This window comes from Anser cygnoides, chromosome 27, assembly GCF_040182565.1.
Source record: "Anser cygnoides isolate HZ-2024a breed goose chromosome 27, Taihu_goose_T2T_genome, whole genome shotgun sequence".
In the NCBI taxonomy this organism is placed as follows: Eukaryota; Metazoa; Chordata; class Aves; order Anseriformes; family Anatidae; genus Anser; species Anser cygnoides.
The window spans coordinates 110,845-127,919 of NC_089899.1; the positions used below are offsets into that span (position 1 = coordinate 110,845).

Consider the following 17,075-nt stretch of genomic DNA (forward strand, 5'->3'; position numbering starts at 1 on the left):
GCGACCTTCAGCACCCACCCACAGCACAAGCTGCTGTTCTTCAGCATGCACACACTCCCCGACATTCTTCCATTGCTTGTTCCACTCCTCTTCCCAGGTACACCACACCTGCACCTAAGAAGCTTCCTTCTCGAGGTTGCTAGACCCAGCAGCAGGGAGAGAGGCCCCTGAAGAACAGCATCAAGGCTCCCATCGCGTGGCTTCCACATCTGCAAGGGAACAAAGACATGCCACAGCTGGCATGGTCAGTAGAGAGGTGGAGTTGCCTTCTGCACTCTGGCAAGCCTCAACTGTCAGGGAAACTATCGGTAGCGCCTTTTCCTTAAATAAAGAGAAAGCAGACGTATGGTAAAAAGCCTCCCTGACAAGTATCAACTCTGTGCTTCAGAAACAGGGAGAGGAAAACCTCCTAGAGAAAGTACAGCAGTCAAGTGCAGTTTAAAATGGGCAGAAGGGTATGCTTTTCCTCTGCTTCATTCAGTCTGAGCTAAACTGTTTGGGATGAAGTTTTCCAGCAGGGAAAGGTCGTGGTAAGCTTGAGGCAGAAATGGACTGTGAAAACCAATCGATACGAGTTTGGCAACTGAAGATGCTCTGTAATGAGAACTAGGGAACCTTGAAACTCCCCGCATTCTGGGAGCAGCGTTCTCCCTCCATGTCCCCCCCGCTGCCTCTCCCGACCTACAGACAACACTCTCCCCCCACTGCTGCTCGCCATTTCCCCAGAAGCACCTGACTGCACAGCACCTCGTCCTGTGCGCCAAGGAAGACTACAGGAAGATGGAATTGTTAGCCATAATCTGGTTTTATTATTTTTGAAAAATGGAATGTTTCACTAAAAGAAACTTTAACTAACACTTGTCCAAGAACACATTCACAACAACAAAATAAACAGCTGATATATTTGGCTACAATATGGCAGCAATCTTGCTTTCGTAAGCACAAATTCAAGGTGACCCTGCTCAATAGAATTCACCACCATTGTCATCTTGTATTAAAAAAATATATATATTTATATATTTATATATATAAATATATATTATTTATAGCGCTTTCAGTAGCGGCGGGTAAAACGGGTTTCAGTCAGTCTGTTTGTTCTCTCCTGGCCTGCAAAACCTCCTTGTATTCCACCACTCTGCATTATCTGGCTCTGGTTTCCACCTTGTGTGAAGCCTCCACGCCTAAAACAAGACCAGGCAAATTCAAAATTGGACACAACTAAATACTACTACAAATCTGAGAAAAGGCATTTGCTTATTTTTTTTTCTACTTGCAAATCCATACTTGGGTAGAATCTGAAAGCATTATTTTATACTATTGACACAGGATTTTAGTGTCTTATTCAGATGTCAGCTATTGTGAAACATTCATAAGCAGTCCAAACACAGCTTCTTACCCTGGTATCCCTCCTCGATTCATCACATGGCCTGGTCCTGACTGACCAGGCATGCTTCTATCACCACCTAATTAAAAAAAAAAGGGGGGGGGGGGAGGTATTCATGTTTTCCTATTAAAAAAGCAACATTTTGTTTCCAGAATTGTATTTGCTTTCTTGCCAATGTTGTTAAAGCTCTGTAGGAATTTTAACTACCACTAGAAGTTCAGCAGCAGTAATTCATAGAAAAACCACAATCACACTGGTAAGCAGCAAGTGTACCTTGCCATCTCTCATGATCCCGTCCCATCATTCCTCCATCCACATTTCCCTGCCATGAACGATCTTGATGCCCCTCTAACTTTCGACCATGATCTCCCCAGTCACGTCCATCTCTTAAAAAAATAAAAGAAAGTCTTCTAGGTGTGTCCCTTATCAATTTAACAGCATAGGGTAAGGCCAAACACCATACCCCATAAAAGAGTGTATTAAGGCATTAGTCAAGCTGTATCTGTATCCACCCAGTCATTGCAGTAAGAACTGTTCAAAGTCAAACAATGAGAAACTTGCTGAACAACATCCTCCACACAAAGCCCATCTTTTTCCAGTCTACAGACATATTTAGCATCACAATATACTAAAGCACTTACACAGGGAGCAATTAATCAGCCACCATTCCTCTATCTGGTGTATTTATGTAGAACTGAACGTTATGCATCTGAAATACACCTAGCTTGACAACTCACTGATTTGAAGACCACTAAGAACAGTCTCAGTCCCCCACTACTGCAGGAAAGAAAATCAATTTCCTTAAAACCTGTTAGTCACAAATGCAACTTTTGTGGGCACTATTGGACCATCTAGCATAGGACTCAATCTTATCTGTAGAAAAGGAAATTTACAAGAGAACCAGTTTCCAGCTGAGCTACCTGGGCAGTACCTCTTCACTCACTAAATTCCTTGCTTATTCAGATGAGAATAGATGTTTGAAGAAACTACCTGGAGAAAGTATTCACACTTGGGAAACTGCTTCCACTGTCACCCCCTTCAAAGGTTTACCGAGCATTAGAATTATGATTCAATAAATTGCTTCCCTTATTTCTTACACACTAACCGGGTTTGTGGAGGTATCCCTCTCCCTTCATTCATTCTTCTGTCAGACCCATAGCCACCCCAACTATCCCGGGAGTCCCGGGAATGACGGTCTGGCCCTCCATGGCGTTCATCTGGGTAATGCTGGAAAGCAAATGGTAGAGTTCTGCTAAGAATTGATGCAGGTTTCTTTTATGATATCAAAATTTCAGCTTCTCAGAGGTTGCAGTTTCATTATGTGCCAGAAAATAAAACAGCTGTCTCATGCTTCACTGTTTCCATAGTTGCTACTGTGTACAGTTCACTTGAGGCACTAATTTTGTTTCACGGTACGTATTCTACTCCAGTTATTGGTAGGTGGAAGCTTTGTATATGGTTGTGCCGGTGCTTTTTTTTTTTTTAAGGCTTAAATTCTGGCTACAGATTTTTTTTCCTTTACTAGAATGCCTCCCTCGTTTCTGAAGAGAGGAAGGAAGGGAAGTTTTAGTATACCTTTGTGATACCAGTTTTCACACTTGTCCTTTTATAGTCTTGTCGCATCATGGCACCACTTATTTTCTACATACCGTTTAGATACACATCAGAGAAGGGAATCCTTGCCAACTATGGATACATTACTACAGCATTTACCTCTTTACATATTGCAGTCACCTACGATTGTTAAACAAAACTTCTATCACCACATATCATATTCTGGTCTGAAGAAACACCATACTGCAGCTCTAATCACTCTGAGGATTTTTTCCTCAATTATGGCTAAATGCCCTAGTGAGCAAGTAACTTATGTTAGCACGTTACTAGACTAAGTCAGTTAGTGACTGAACACATACTGTTTAATTCTAGTGGTAATTCCATTTAAGAAATGGGTATCATGCACATTGTGCTGCTTCTGCTTTGGGACTGGTTTGTTTTTTAAACTGAAGTGATTGTTCGGGTATGACCCACCTGCCCATCTCGATCCGGTATCCCTCGCGAACCTTCTCTTCTTGAAGAAAGTAAAAGAAGAAGTTTCAGTCAAATGAACATAGCAATCATAGTTCTGGTGTTTTTATGAAGTAGCATGTGGAAATTTATCTTTGTTAGGCTTTAAAACTGAGAACACCAATACTTGTTTGGCTGTAAGATATTTGAATGATTTTTTGTTTCAACAACCTAGCATACAAAGACATCAAAGTAACACTTACAGTAATATTAGTAAGCAAGGTGTCACTGAGACACGGTCAGGAACCTAAGGGAAGAACACTGTGCCAGGCCTTGAACCAAGGAATAATATAGAGTGAACCAACCAGCATCAGAAATGAGTTACAAGCAAAAGCAAAGTAGAACAGTTCTTGCCAAAGCTCCTTTGAGAATAAACCAGAAGTGTCAACAGCACTATGCAGAAAGCATTTTTGTAGACTGTAGAAGTAAAGTCAGTGTAAGCTAGGCTGTGAAGATGAAAGTAGGGAAAGTTTTAAAGCAAAGGAAACTGCTAAATCTTTGGCTAATGAATGGGGATTCACAAATCAGATTTCCATCCATCTTGAGAGAAGTTACAGGATCTCCCTCAGCACCACCACAGACAACAGAAATTAGCTTATAGTATTTAAGCAACCTTTTTTAATATATATTAAGTGAGGGAGACAGAATTGCAAGCATGTATAAACTTAGACACAAGAAATGCAAAAGGGTCATTTGTTTTTAGCACTGTTCAAGCCATTAGTAAGCCAGGAAAAGACACCTAATTTCCATAAAGGCATAGAAAGAAGAGCCTCCTCCTTACTGACCTGTCCAAAGAATGATCTTGGTATCGGCCACGATCCCTGTGGTCAAAGTCATGGAAGCGGTCCTGACGACCAAATTCAGAGTGGTACCTATCATCCATTGCCATTCGCTTTGTCTCTGGCCAGTAAGGATCATCTCGCCTGAAAGAAAAGACACAACAGAAGTCTCAAAGCAGTCTTCCTTTCTTGCTCTCTTGAACAAGATCTTGAGATCAAACCTCATTCAGTCCAATTATTCAAAAAGTTATTTTTGATTTATAATTAAAAACTCTGAAGTGTTAAACTGACATCACATTTCAGTTTCAGAAAGGAAGCTAGTTGCATGAACACCATACAAAAAGTGTAACCTCAGCACAGCTGGACGTGAGAGGAGTCTAGTAAGTACCTGTTCCTGCTGGCATCCCTGTTTTAGAGTTTAGAAACACAGAATAACCCAAGTTGGAAAAGACCTTCAAAATCATCAAGTCCAACCGTCTACCTGAACTACCAAGTCCCATCACTAAGCCATGTCCCTTAGTGCTATGTCCACATGCCTCTTAAAATACCTCCAGGGATGGGGACTCCACCACTTACTTCCCTGGCAACCTGTTCCAATGCTTGACCACCCGCTCCATTAAGAAATTTTTCCTAATGTCTCATCTAATTCTCCCTTGGCACAACCTAAGACTGTTCCATCACATTCTATACCCATTTAAGTGAAGGATTTCTATTCTCAGTCACTCGTCTTTGAAAAATAGTTCCCAATTCTTTCAAATCTTCTATAATAAAGTTGTGCTTACAGGTACTTAAGTACAACATTTACTTTTTCTAAAGATCAATATTGAACTGTTAACAGCAACAAAGTAGAAAGCTTTCAGTTGTGAACCCCAATGACAGTTACAGCAAGAGTATTTTCAAATTAGAGTATTCTAAAGCCTAAGTATCTGTACATGGATGTGGCCAAAGACTTCAGTATCTCATCCCAGTTATTATTACCTGCCATCAGGATCATATGGCCTTCTCATTGCAGATCGCCGTTCTTGTTCATAGCGTAGCTGTTCCTGCTGACGTCGCAGCTCTTCTCTCTCTCGCTGGATTCGTTCCTGTTCTCTCCTTCTTTCCTGCTCTATGTGCATTCTTTCTCTCTCCAATCTCTCCCTCTCCAAGCGTTCTCTGTCAAGACGCTGTCTTTGAAATTCAAGTCGTTCCCGCTCTCTCTGGAGCCTCTGTCTTTCATCCCGTTCATGAATGGCTTGAAGCCGTTGTTCTCGTTCTCGCCTCTCTCTCTCTCTAATTAAAAGAGCAGATATTTTGTTTTCAATTATCTTGAGTCTAGGCTTTATTGCTTGTTTTGGGTGTTTGTATTTGTTTGCCTTTTTAGAAAGTTATATTCTTCCCACTAGCTGCTTAAACACAAATGGTGTATATTCAACTAAATCACAGCCACCTAAACAAAAAATTAGTCCATATAGGTTAAAAAAAGTAGTAAGGATAAGGATTCTGCATAAATAACACAGCAGCTACTCTAAGTTAGACTGAAAAAGCTTTCATAGAGCACAGCATGTCCTAATGCAGAACTGAGGAAGTATTTAGGAAGTAGTTACAAACTTTCAGGGAAAACACATGTATATGAAAATTCAATTCTGACTGAGTAGAATAACAGACCTGAAAGTACCTACAAAAGTCGTTATTCAGGAGAGTCTCCTTAGAAGCACAGGCTTAGAGACAACTGGTTTCAGTAATAAAAATCTTCATAATTTGGCATTGCATTTGTTCTAGCAATAGTTTACTATCAAATTCATCTGATATACAAATGTGGAAGGTCCAGCACACAACTATGTTGAAGCCTGTTCAAAAAACACGGGTAAGAGAGGTATGAGTAAATGCCATTCAAAGTTTAGAAGTGAAAAACTCACCGTCGCCTCTCCGTTTCCCTGATTTCTCTCTCTCTCTGTCTCTGACGTTCACGTTCTCGCTGTTCTTTGATTTTATCAAATGATAAAATATCTTGTTTCTCTTTGCTCTCAGATTTACGATCCTGGCTTTTCGTACTCTGAGTTAAATCAAAACAATACGTTAGCTTTTAGACCACTTGTAGCTAGATTTCCTAGGCAAAACGCCCACCTTATGCCAACTTGAACAAAACAGGCTCTCACAGCTTCCCAAAGGCAAATAATATTGAAATTCCACAGAAAAGTCAGGGAGAAGCACCCAGAATCTGGCTAGAACTTCTAAAGAGTTTAAATATATATAAATATTAGAGGCACAAGATCTGACTTGCACTGGTGAGAAATGATATACCACTTTAAAGGTCACTGGTCACCATACTGGTTGAAATATATTATCTTAACTTCGCTTACAAAGTACATTTCTACTACCTCAACTACAGCAGCAGCAACTGACTATAATATGGCAAGATATAAGCATTTATTTTCACATCATCATCTTAACGTTTTGTAAAATGCAATAAAAGGATAGCTGTTCCCAATACACAAGGCAAAAAAAACCTTCAATTATTTGCATATAAAGTTGGTTTATACCTATTATTATAAAAATACTTCTCTGAAAGCTGTACTTACCCTCTCTTTCGATGCAGAAGTTTTCACACTGATAACTGGCTCTCCTTTGGATTTATCCATTACTACAGTCCTTTCAGTTCCTCGACTTGCTAGAAAACAAAAATATGCCCAAGGAATAAATAATACCCAAGACATTCAAAAATTCTTGCAATAGTTTAGACCATTATGATATGAAGTAGTAAAGAGTTATTTTACTGAGGTTCTTGAATGTCCTATGGAAGAATGTATTTATGATTTAAGTAGCTTACCGACATTTTGCTAAGTTGGGGGTGTGGGCAGTAAACTTATAAGTAGCACTTTCTACCTGGGATGGCAGTTAGAAAAAAAACAAATTTAAGTTTGTTCTTAGGTCTGCAAAATACATACTTTTGCCACATTTGAAAAGAAAAAACAAACAAACAAACAAAAAACAAAACAAAACAAAAAAAACACTGCATCAGCTCTAAACCCAGTGACGGTTCCATAAAATTCACAGATTACCATATGCATCCTTTAAGGCCCACTAACAAAAACTGTGTTGCTAAGCTACTAGCATTCAAAGTTGGAATAAATAAAAAAAAGTTCTAAGGTATTTTGTGGTATGGCTTTTTTTGTCAATCAGGAAAACAAAGTATTGCAAAGTACAGTTCAGTCTTTTTACTAAATTATGAATCATGCAAAAGTTGGACGTTTTCTGACCAGCCACAGTTCTTAATGTTTTAATGCTTGTTAGCCAATCAAGGAAACTTTTTTGGATGTGAAATACAGTATTAGCAACTATGATGAAGCTTTTATCAACTTATTTTCTTTAAAAATAAAAAAAGTATCTTTGAATGTATTTCTGAAGGACCACTAGAATTACCTGATTTGCCTGCCCTAGATCGATCAGAGGGTCCAGCTTTCTGATCATCTTTCTCTTTTCCTTCATCTTTTCCGTCTTTTTCTGATTTCTTAGCATCATCTTTTTTGTCAGTCTTCTCCTCCTTTTTAATACCAACAGACCTATAGACAAACTTTGCTTTAATATAAATTCTAACAAGAAGTGCTACATAACCATTCTTACTGATCAAGTCAATCACGTAAAAAGAAAAAAAAAAGAAAACACTCAAAAACACAGTCCAGTGTCTTCCATGCTGCTGAGCATTTGCAGTATGTCAATGCATACTTGTACATGTGTTTAAGACTAGCAAACAATACTACACTAAAGCTGTCTAAAAGGAAGAAACTACAGATGATCTCTCTGAGTATTCGGCATTTGAGTGCCAGAAATAAAAGCCTTCTGTTCTGCCTATAAGTAACATTCACACACAGAACAGGGAGAAGAGGGCCCACCCAGGTATAGGTTTGATCCCCACTAGAAAAGAAGTTTTTATGAACAGACACCTTTAGCACCTGATGCAAAGCAGACCAGTCTGCCAAAGCATCTCTTTTACCAAGTCTTTTATAATTTTATGAGAGAACAAAGTGTAGTAAAGCAAAATGCCTCTTTCAAAAAAGCCAGAGCACTTGAAAAACAAATATTGAAACACAGCTTACTAGCCATGCAAACAGTCCATCAAAAAGACAAATTACTAGAAAGATTTGTCAGTTAAAAGAACAGGCCAAGTCAGAATCAGATTACGGGACTAACAGTTCTGACAAAAAATACCAGTTAACGTAAAAATGAACTATCTCCTCATGTAACTGACAAGTTTTGTTGATAAAACCTGAAAAGCTTTGTATTTCTGAACAGAGAGCCAATCAAGGTGTGCTTATTGCTACAGAACAGCAATTTCAAATTTCCTAGTATTATTACTATTTCAGATGCAGCATGAAGCAAATCAAGACTTATTACAATTACTGTTCCCTTCTGTCACATGGCTGCGTTTCAAACGAGTTTTAAACAGGAAAATATAAAAAAACACTTTACTTCTCAGATTTGCAATCTGCTGAATGGTGCCTGTCTTTTTCCTTCCTTGCTTCGCCTTCCTTTTTGTCTGCAGGCTTTTTCCCAGCTGGTTCATTTTTCGCCTAGAATTTCAGCCAGAAATATTTTTAATAATAGAAGACAGGCACTAAACTTATGCACTTTTATTTTCATTATACTATCACGCAATAGCTACCATTTACCTTTTCCACAGAAATCATTTTTCCATGCAGCTCTGTTCTGTGGAGATGACTAATACACTTGGTGGCTTCTTCAGATGTTGACATTGTAACAAAGCCATAACAACGAGCACCAGGACTGCGAGCATTTGTCACTACTTTTGCGCCAACCACCTACAGAGGGAAAAAAAAATATATATATACACATCTGTTCTGCATTTGCAGATCCATCACAAAATGAATTTTAACTTATCATTTGAGCAGCTTCATGTATTGGTAATAGTATAGTACCTATCCACTTTTAACAGGGAGGAAACATTCTTGGCACACAATATTCCATTAGTGTTTTAAGACAACAACATTGTTAAGCTCATTTCACATTTTAATCTGACCCGTATACTGTCCGTGACCCGTATCATGTCCATGATGTTCTAGAAGTGCTTCACTAAGGAACATTTGACAGAAATATCAGAATCACAGAATTGTCTAGGCAGGGACACTTCCCACTAGACCAGGATTCTCAAAGCACCATCCAACTTGGCCTTGAACAATTCCAGGGATGGGGCATCCACAACTTCTCTGGGCAGCCTGTTCCAGTGCTTCACCACCCTCATCACGAAGAATTTCTTCTTTATATTTATTCTAAATGTAATGCTACCAGTGTTACACCTAAGTCAACAGCAACATGAACAGAGCTAAAAAGGTTAGATTTAAGATTATTGCACATAAGCTCTGAAAAACTATAAACCAAACACTGATTAAACAATTTGTTAGCTTGCATATCTGCTACATACCTTTCCATACTTGCTGAAAAGATTCTTCAAGTCCGTAGCTCTAGTAGATGAAGAAAGTCCACTAACCCACAAATTTCTGCCAGAACCACTACCTGCACGACCTAATTTACAAAAGAAAAAAAAGCCAAACATTGAAAAATAAAAAATACATTTACACAGGAATGCAACAGTGAAAAAGCAAGTGCTCTACAAGCTCCACTTTTTCTCTTCATGAACCACTTTAAGCACGATTTTAACTCTACCTCTTCTAAACAATCTTAAAATCACCTAACACACTGCAGCCTTCAAAAACTAACTCTTGATCTCCACACCTGACATGCATTTCAACAGTCTTAATGAGTTTTCATCTACACATTTCCCCCTACATTTCAATCACTTTGATGAGAACTACGAAGTATTAAACATTAATTCACAACAGAACTTTTTCTACTTTGTCAATTAGGAACTGAAATTCACAGTTCACCAGAAACACCATACAGAGTATAGAGATTACACATCTTTGACATTTTCTGACAAATACCATTCTTGTCAGTACCTACCACCACTTCAGAAACCTAGTGGGAGACTCCAGTACAAAAACTACAGTGAAGATACGTGCACACTTACACACTAAAACAAAACCAAAGATCACAAGAAAAGCAAGTCAAAGTATTTAAAATTAATAACTGCAATTGCTCCATTCACTCCTTCATACATCCACTTACGAAAACTGACTTCAAAGAAATGATTAAATTTGACCAAGAAAAATTTTTCAGTCACACGTACTTTTTTTTTTTTAAACAAAAAAAAAATACAAAACATACCTTTCTCATCTCTTGAGATTATCTTTGTATCTCTGTCCTCCTCAACAGGGCTAAAGACAAAACATCCCATTATCCAAACAAGCAAGAGCATAAATGAAATTCTACATTGCACGCTAGAATTTGATACCTACCAGTGAATTATTTCTGAAATAAAAGATACCATTCAAATTTTTTGAAAAACAAGAGAAAATATGGGACTCGTATACTTGAACGGACAATTAATTCTGTTTTGCAGATGACTGAAATTAAAATAATTTAAGAAAACAACCTTTGAAGGTTGAGGAAGGAAAGAAATCAAACCCTCTGCGTTTAAAAAAGTCTGCACAAGGAGAAATAAAACAGATTCTTTAGGAATAGGCTACAATTTCATGAGTCTTGGTGGCCAATTGAAGGAAACAGCTTATTCGCATCACTTAACGACCAATGAAAAAAGATAGCATCTGGTCTATAACGGAGAAAAAACAAACCTCTTTTTCTGATCACCGCCCTCACTGGTTGAGGACTCTCTAGTAGCAGGGGATTCCTCAGAATTAGCTTTGTCTTCTGTTTTCTTGGCATCTTCTTTGCTATCTTTGCCTTCAGGACCTGCGCCTTTTTCCGCTGTTTCCCCACTAGAGGCTTCCAGGCCTTGGAATCGTTTGCTACTCTGATCGCTTAGGGTCTCTAATACTAAAGATTCAGAGTCCAGTTTCTCTTCCTCTATTGTCTGTTCACTTCTCTCCCCTTTTGCTACAACTAAACGCTTTGCCTCCTTCCTTGACATAGCTTGTGCCGATTTGCTGTCCAAATCTAAAGCATCTTCCTCCAACTGAGCGGCAGCAAGAACATCCTCTTCCTCTGCTAGCCTCTTGCCTGGCACCACGTTACTTGCTTCCTGTGCATGTGGCTGCTCCACTTCGGAAGTTTCTTCGTTAAGTAGTTCAGATTTACAAGTTTCCCCCAAAATGTCGAGTATTTTCTCATTTTCTACGGATTTAACAGGAATAGAATGGCACAAGATTTAATCACCAGGGAAATACAGCAATCACAAATGTGGAACTGGCATGGCTGCCACACTAACACCAAGAGAACTTCTAAGCTACACAGAGATTGGAAAACCCTAGTGTACACAGTGTTAAAAGTGCTATGCTAACTGCAGTCTGACAAACTACCTTATCAGCCCTAAAATGTTAACAGGGAAGAAAAACGTCCCCACAGATTTAACAAAAACCTTCTGGCTGATCCTTGGTATTCTTCATGAAATCGTTCAGCTCTGTTTCTTCTCTAGTTAGCTTCCAAAGTCCAGGATGCTTAACTGAACATATCAATGCACTGAGAGTTCAATTTCCAAATTTCTGTGAAATTCTTTTAGCAGACAGTCCAACACGAAAATTGGGCATCTTCTGATGGTGCATGAGTGTGTTCGCAGTCCCAGAATGCGAGTATGATCTGTAGAAAATTCCCATGACGACACTCTATTCCTTCTTCTGACGTTCAGTCACCAGAATTTATGTTCTTTACCAAAGTTTTATATTACCTGCATTCCTTTATTTATTCACAGAACTGCAATATAGTGTGATATCACAAGATCTGTTTTATATTCAGAACCTTTGCATCTTTAAGGCTCATTCTTTAAATCCGTTGTAGTTGAGAGCTCTATACAACTATTTCCTCCCATTAAATACAAGTTTTCAAAAAGCAGTTCTCTACAGATCTGGTGATATGACTGGGTTTCCAATCTCTATGATCGTGCATGACCTGGATTGTCCACCATAACAAGGTACACTACGGTAATGCATTAAAAAATAAACAGGAATACAAAAAGAATTAAATGAAAAATGAAACTGTTTCAAAGCCCTGGACCCTCCCCCTCCCAACACAATACATCTATTAAAAAAAAAAAACACCACAGTACCTGGCTCCAGAGGTAATTCTTCAGTTTCCTGTGGAGAAAAGCAACAGAGAGAGAGAAATATCAGTATTCAAAAAAAAGGTCAAGATGTTATTGCTTACCCCCCTACACCTCGGAGGAAAGCATTACTATGATTTATACCATTTCTACTTTGAAATTATTGAATTTTAAATAAATTTCTCACAAGATGGTTTAACATTACTTTTTAAAGGTTTTCATGCTTTATGAAACAGTAGTATTTCATTATTTCTCAAATACAGACGCCGCAAACTGGTGGTCAGTTTCAAGCAACTACAACACTGATAACATTTGTTTGTTTTTTTTTTAAACATACAACACAGTAATACTTCTACAACCCTACTCACATTAATATGGGTATATAAATTACCAAATATAAGTGACATAGACCGTATTTTATCTTTGTGTTATCCTTCTCTAGAGTCTACTTTACAAAGTCTGCCTTCTGAAAGTGGTATTGAAAGAACCACCAGCCTCACTTGAAGCTACAAGTGTCCTTACTCAACCATGAATGAATGACCTGGAAATGAGGCCCATATTTCAGAACAGCTCAGTTTCAGCTTTATTGTCAAAACGGGATACATACTCTTTTAAAGGAAGTTAAATATAAGGTATCAAGATAGTTTATACAATGGATAACAAGACTCGAAGCTGTACGTGTACGTACACAATTTACCTTTATTACAGTTAAATCAGATGAAGCAGCATTGAAACTGTTTCCAACGTCTTCAGCCTCTACCTTGAAAAACAGAAAGCATTTCATTAGCTATAAAAGAACGGTATTCCAAACAAAATCTGACTGAGAAATCAAAGATTAGAAATTATATTTCCTCTGACAACTATCAAGCAAATCTCTCAGCATGCAAAACAACCAAAGAGGTTAAAAACCTGACTGATGACTCCCACACCTCTTACCCATCCCCACCATATGAATAAGCTTTCCCATTACCTCTGAAATATGTTGGTTGCCTCAAAATCTTTTAAGGTCTTTGATTCTGGCAGCAATGTTTCTTTTTCTCTCTTATTTACAGCAGGAACATAGAGCCAAGAAGTCTATGTGACTAGATAACCATGTTTTTTACTGAGAAAAGAAGACTGCAGGAGTTGACCTAAACTCTGGCACTTTTAACGCTGAAAAAAAAAACTTTTTCATTATTCTCCCTTGACTTGCATGAGGGAAAGGGGAAATGACTGGAGATGGAGGGTTGTTTACTTCTGCAGCTTAAAGACATAGGGGGGGAAAAAATACCCATTTTGGAATTTTATAGTCTAGACTGATGAAACAATGTGTACACACAACAAAGAACTACACTTCCCTATCAGACTGGATACAAATAACTTTTTGAGCCTTTTGTCATATGTTTCAGAAGGTAAACACTTGACTTTGAGGAAAAAGTTTATCTTCTTGCCCCTATGAGCAACTTCATAACAGCAGTGTAACAGACAAACACAGAAAGCCAATACAAAAATACTTTCAAAACCTAAGTAAGCTAAGACTGTTATCCTAACCAAGAAAAAAAGTATCCAGAATATATCTACGCTGCTGTTTAGCTGAAGTGAAATATAAATGCTGCAGCCTTATTTGTCTCACATATCCTCCTACATAAAGATATGAAAATGTGATTGCAAGTATAAGGCGATGTACTGAGTTCAAAGCATTATTAATTTGTACAGTAATACAATGCACACAAACAACATCTAAGCATTTAAAATCAAGAATGATATTTCCACATATGTAAAAGAAGAAAAAGCAATGATTATGAGAACCAGTAGAGACCCAAATCACTTCAACTACACTCTAACTAGTTATACTATTTAAAAAAAAAAATGATTCCACACACATAAGAGATGCATACCATCGCTACTGGTATTTCTCTTGATTCTTCTTTAATTTCAGAAAATTGTGGGGATACCTCCAAGTTACGTACAGCATATGCTGTAGGCTGATCTGGAAGATCTTTCGTTTCTGCATCAGCATTTTCTTTACTGTCAGACAGCGAGTCAAGAATATTATCAGCACTGCAATCCTCTCCGCAATCTACAGCATTGCCATTATCTATTTCAGCTTCATCTAACACACTAATATCCATCATGTCAATATCCTGCAAGTTATCCAAACTTGCTTCGATATCCTCCTGTAAAAAGAAAAGTAGTATATATAATAGTCATTGTAACTTGAAAACAACACCATTATTGCTTCACTTCCAACACAGCTTCGCATACCTGTCCATCTCCAGAATCCTCTTCCAGGCCATTGTCTTCAACTCCCTCTTCATCTGGTCTACGTCCTAGCAACACTGATTGTTAGAATTTAAAAAGGTACAAACATGCATCTTCAAGTTGCATTTTTCCATCAGAATACGTATTCCATTCAACTTAGTTACCTACTTTTTCTTATTTTTTCACAACTGACTGACAATTGTGACATTTTCTTTGCAGTTATGATTACCCATTTTAGTTTGCAAGTAAATACAATGTTGGATGCATCAACAAAAATCTGAGTCAAAAAAAATAGTAAAATGTTTAAGCTTCATCTCAAAAATTTACATTTCATATAAACCAAAATTAAGTACCTAATTATAATCTTTCATTTTAAATAACTGTTCTGTTCAGCTCTAATATGAAAGCAAGTTTCAACATTACTTGATTACAACAGAAGCTCAAACTGTGCTAACGTAATTAAATTATAGAAAAATAGCAAACTATTTTTAGAAAAATAAGCATTATGTAAGACTATTTCTCACCATCCAGAAATTATGTCTACACACGTCCTTCCCTATGGAAAGCCTTGAAAAAAAAAAATCAAACTTCCGATATCGATTACAATCTGGTTTTCTGGGGGAAAAAACAAGACTGCTACTATCTATGAAACGTAAGCACAACAAACTACAGAGGTCGTTTTGAATTTGCTAGAAACTCTGTATTTCTACCTTGGGGGAAAAAAAAAAAAAAAAACTTACACTGTTTCTCAAAAGTAAAGGTACAGTCATGTAAAGAAATAATCACCTATTTTAAAATAAGGCGTTATGGCATTAAAGGTCAGAACCAAGGAACAGAAACTTCAGCTGTGTTCCAGCTTTTCCAGAAGACTGGATTTATCCAAATCTGGCTCAGGCAAGTACTGTTAGCTACAGCCTTGCAACTGCAAAACATTCAGTGCACAACAATACCAAAATTATACAGTGCGCTTTTCCAAAAGGCAAGGCAGACTTAAAAAGAGATTAGCAAGATTCTGGTTCACGGATAAAATCTAACAGAAAACCCAATGGGGAGGCAGGTGAAGATCTTCTCTAAATCCCCTGTACCTTTGCTGCTTCTTTTGGAAGTTTTCTTGTTGACAATTTCTGAAACTACCGGAATTTCATCAGGATTCCCCCCTTCCTCTTCAATAGCCTATTCAGGAAAAAAAAATAAAGATAGATATAAAAACAGATATAAAAAATCTATTTGTGTTTCTCTGTTGATTTTACACACTGTACACCAGCCAGCAGAAAAAAAAATGAAACAAGAATTTAACACTTTGATTTACACAGAAGGAACTTGGATATGCAATAAAAAGACACCAGCTTCAAAGCATCTAGCACACGTAAAATTGTAACGTGCTGGCATAAAGTTTCTAGAAGGCAGTCAGCAGTGTAACCTATAGCCAAAAAATAAAAATACTGTTTCAGTTTTAGTTAAAAACAGAGCAGAAGCTTGGGAAGTAAAGCAATATCCGACCAACTAGGTTGTGGTAGTCAGCGGTATGGCATTTGCAACAATGCACAGGTACACAAGCACCAGGATGTCATGACACAGTAAGAGCCTTGGATCCTGGAGACAGCATCCTGCGGAAGATGTCTATGTGCAACTTGCATCCCAAGTATTCTGATTAGGATGTGGCGCCCACGCTGCCAACTTCTTCCGAAAGTCAGAAAAATCAATACACTGCAAAAAGCCCAGTGCACAGAACTGTAAACGCAGGAGCTCAACGGAGGGCAGACAACCCACCGTTGCACGGCACTGGAAACACCTGAGCCGAGTGCCACAGCACGCACACTGCGCCGTGCAGGTCTAGGGACTGGAGTAGGGCTCGCAGTAGAGCCGGCAACGCCACTCACCCCCACGCTGCCAGCAGCGGCCAGCACCCTCAGGGACGTTCGTCCCGTGCGGAACGCTCGCGTCGGGCCCGGGGGGGGCAGCCCCGAAGCACGCCCGGGGCCCGGCCGCAGCCCCGCCGCCGCTTGGCGCCATTTTCCTCAGCGGCGCCGGGAGGGCCGGGGCCGCGCAGGCGCCGGCTGCGCCTCGCCATCAGGCGGCCCGCGCGCGGCGCCCACTCACCTTCCTGAGGCGCTCGGTCAGGACGCTCTTGTTGCCGCCGCTGTCCAAGTTGCGGCGCCTGAGCTCTGCCCGCAGGTCGATCACGCGCAGCTCGCTCAGCCGCCGGGTCTCCGGCTCCGAGCTGGGGCCTCCGGGCCCACCTGGGGCCACAGGCTCGCCCTGCCCGGCCGCTGGCTGGCTCTCCGCCATGGGGCCGTCGTTTCGACTCGCACGCGTGGAGCGAGACGGGATAAAGGCGACAGCGGAAAGCCGGAGTCACAACACAAAATGGTGGCGGAGAAGGGACGCGCTGAGGAGAAGGGGAGGGAAACGCAGCTCGCACGCGCGTAGAGCCGAACGCCCCAGCCGGCAGCCTACGCGCCTGCGCGCGGAACCGCGCCCGCCTGTAACGACGGAG

The 17,075-nt window shown here is 39.5% G+C and overlaps 1 protein-coding gene across 7 annotated transcripts; it reads right to left on the minus strand.

The window, feature by feature from the left end:
- Window positions 1-786: 786 nt before the first annotated feature.
- LOC106049549 (scaffold attachment factor B1-like) lies at window positions 787-17,061 on the minus strand. 7 transcript variants are annotated; one of them, XM_048051957.2, is made up of 21 exons: window positions 16,679-17,061; window positions 15,664-15,751; window positions 14,582-14,655; window positions 14,215-14,493; window positions 13,035-13,097; window positions 12,344-12,371; window positions 10,917-11,415; window positions 10,450-10,499; window positions 9,647-9,747; window positions 8,877-9,026; window positions 8,677-8,777; window positions 7,630-7,769; window positions 6,789-6,877; window positions 6,126-6,262; window positions 5,206-5,499; window positions 4,234-4,371; window positions 3,413-3,449; window positions 2,490-2,611; window positions 1,658-1,770; window positions 1,397-1,463; window positions 787-1,181 (listed from the first exon to the last, which is right to left on the minus strand). In XM_048051957.2, exons 1-21 carry the CDS (start codon window positions 16,865-16,867, stop codon window positions 1,055-1,057), a joined length of 2,886 nt encoding a protein of 961 aa, XP_047907914.1. In that variant the 5' UTR covers window positions 16,868-17,061; the 3' UTR covers window positions 787-1,054. The 7 variants fall into 7 exon arrangements, 6 of the variants coding, with proteins under 6 accessions (XP_047907914.1, XP_047907916.1, XP_047907918.1 ...); XM_048051959.2 differs by having other exon boundaries at window positions 3,413-3,452; window positions 14,272-14,493; window positions 16,679-17,060; XM_048051961.2 differs by having other exon boundaries at window positions 3,413-3,452; window positions 14,287-14,493; window positions 14,582-14,646; window positions 16,679-17,059.
- Between the last annotated feature and the right edge of the window lie 14 nt (window positions 17,062-17,075).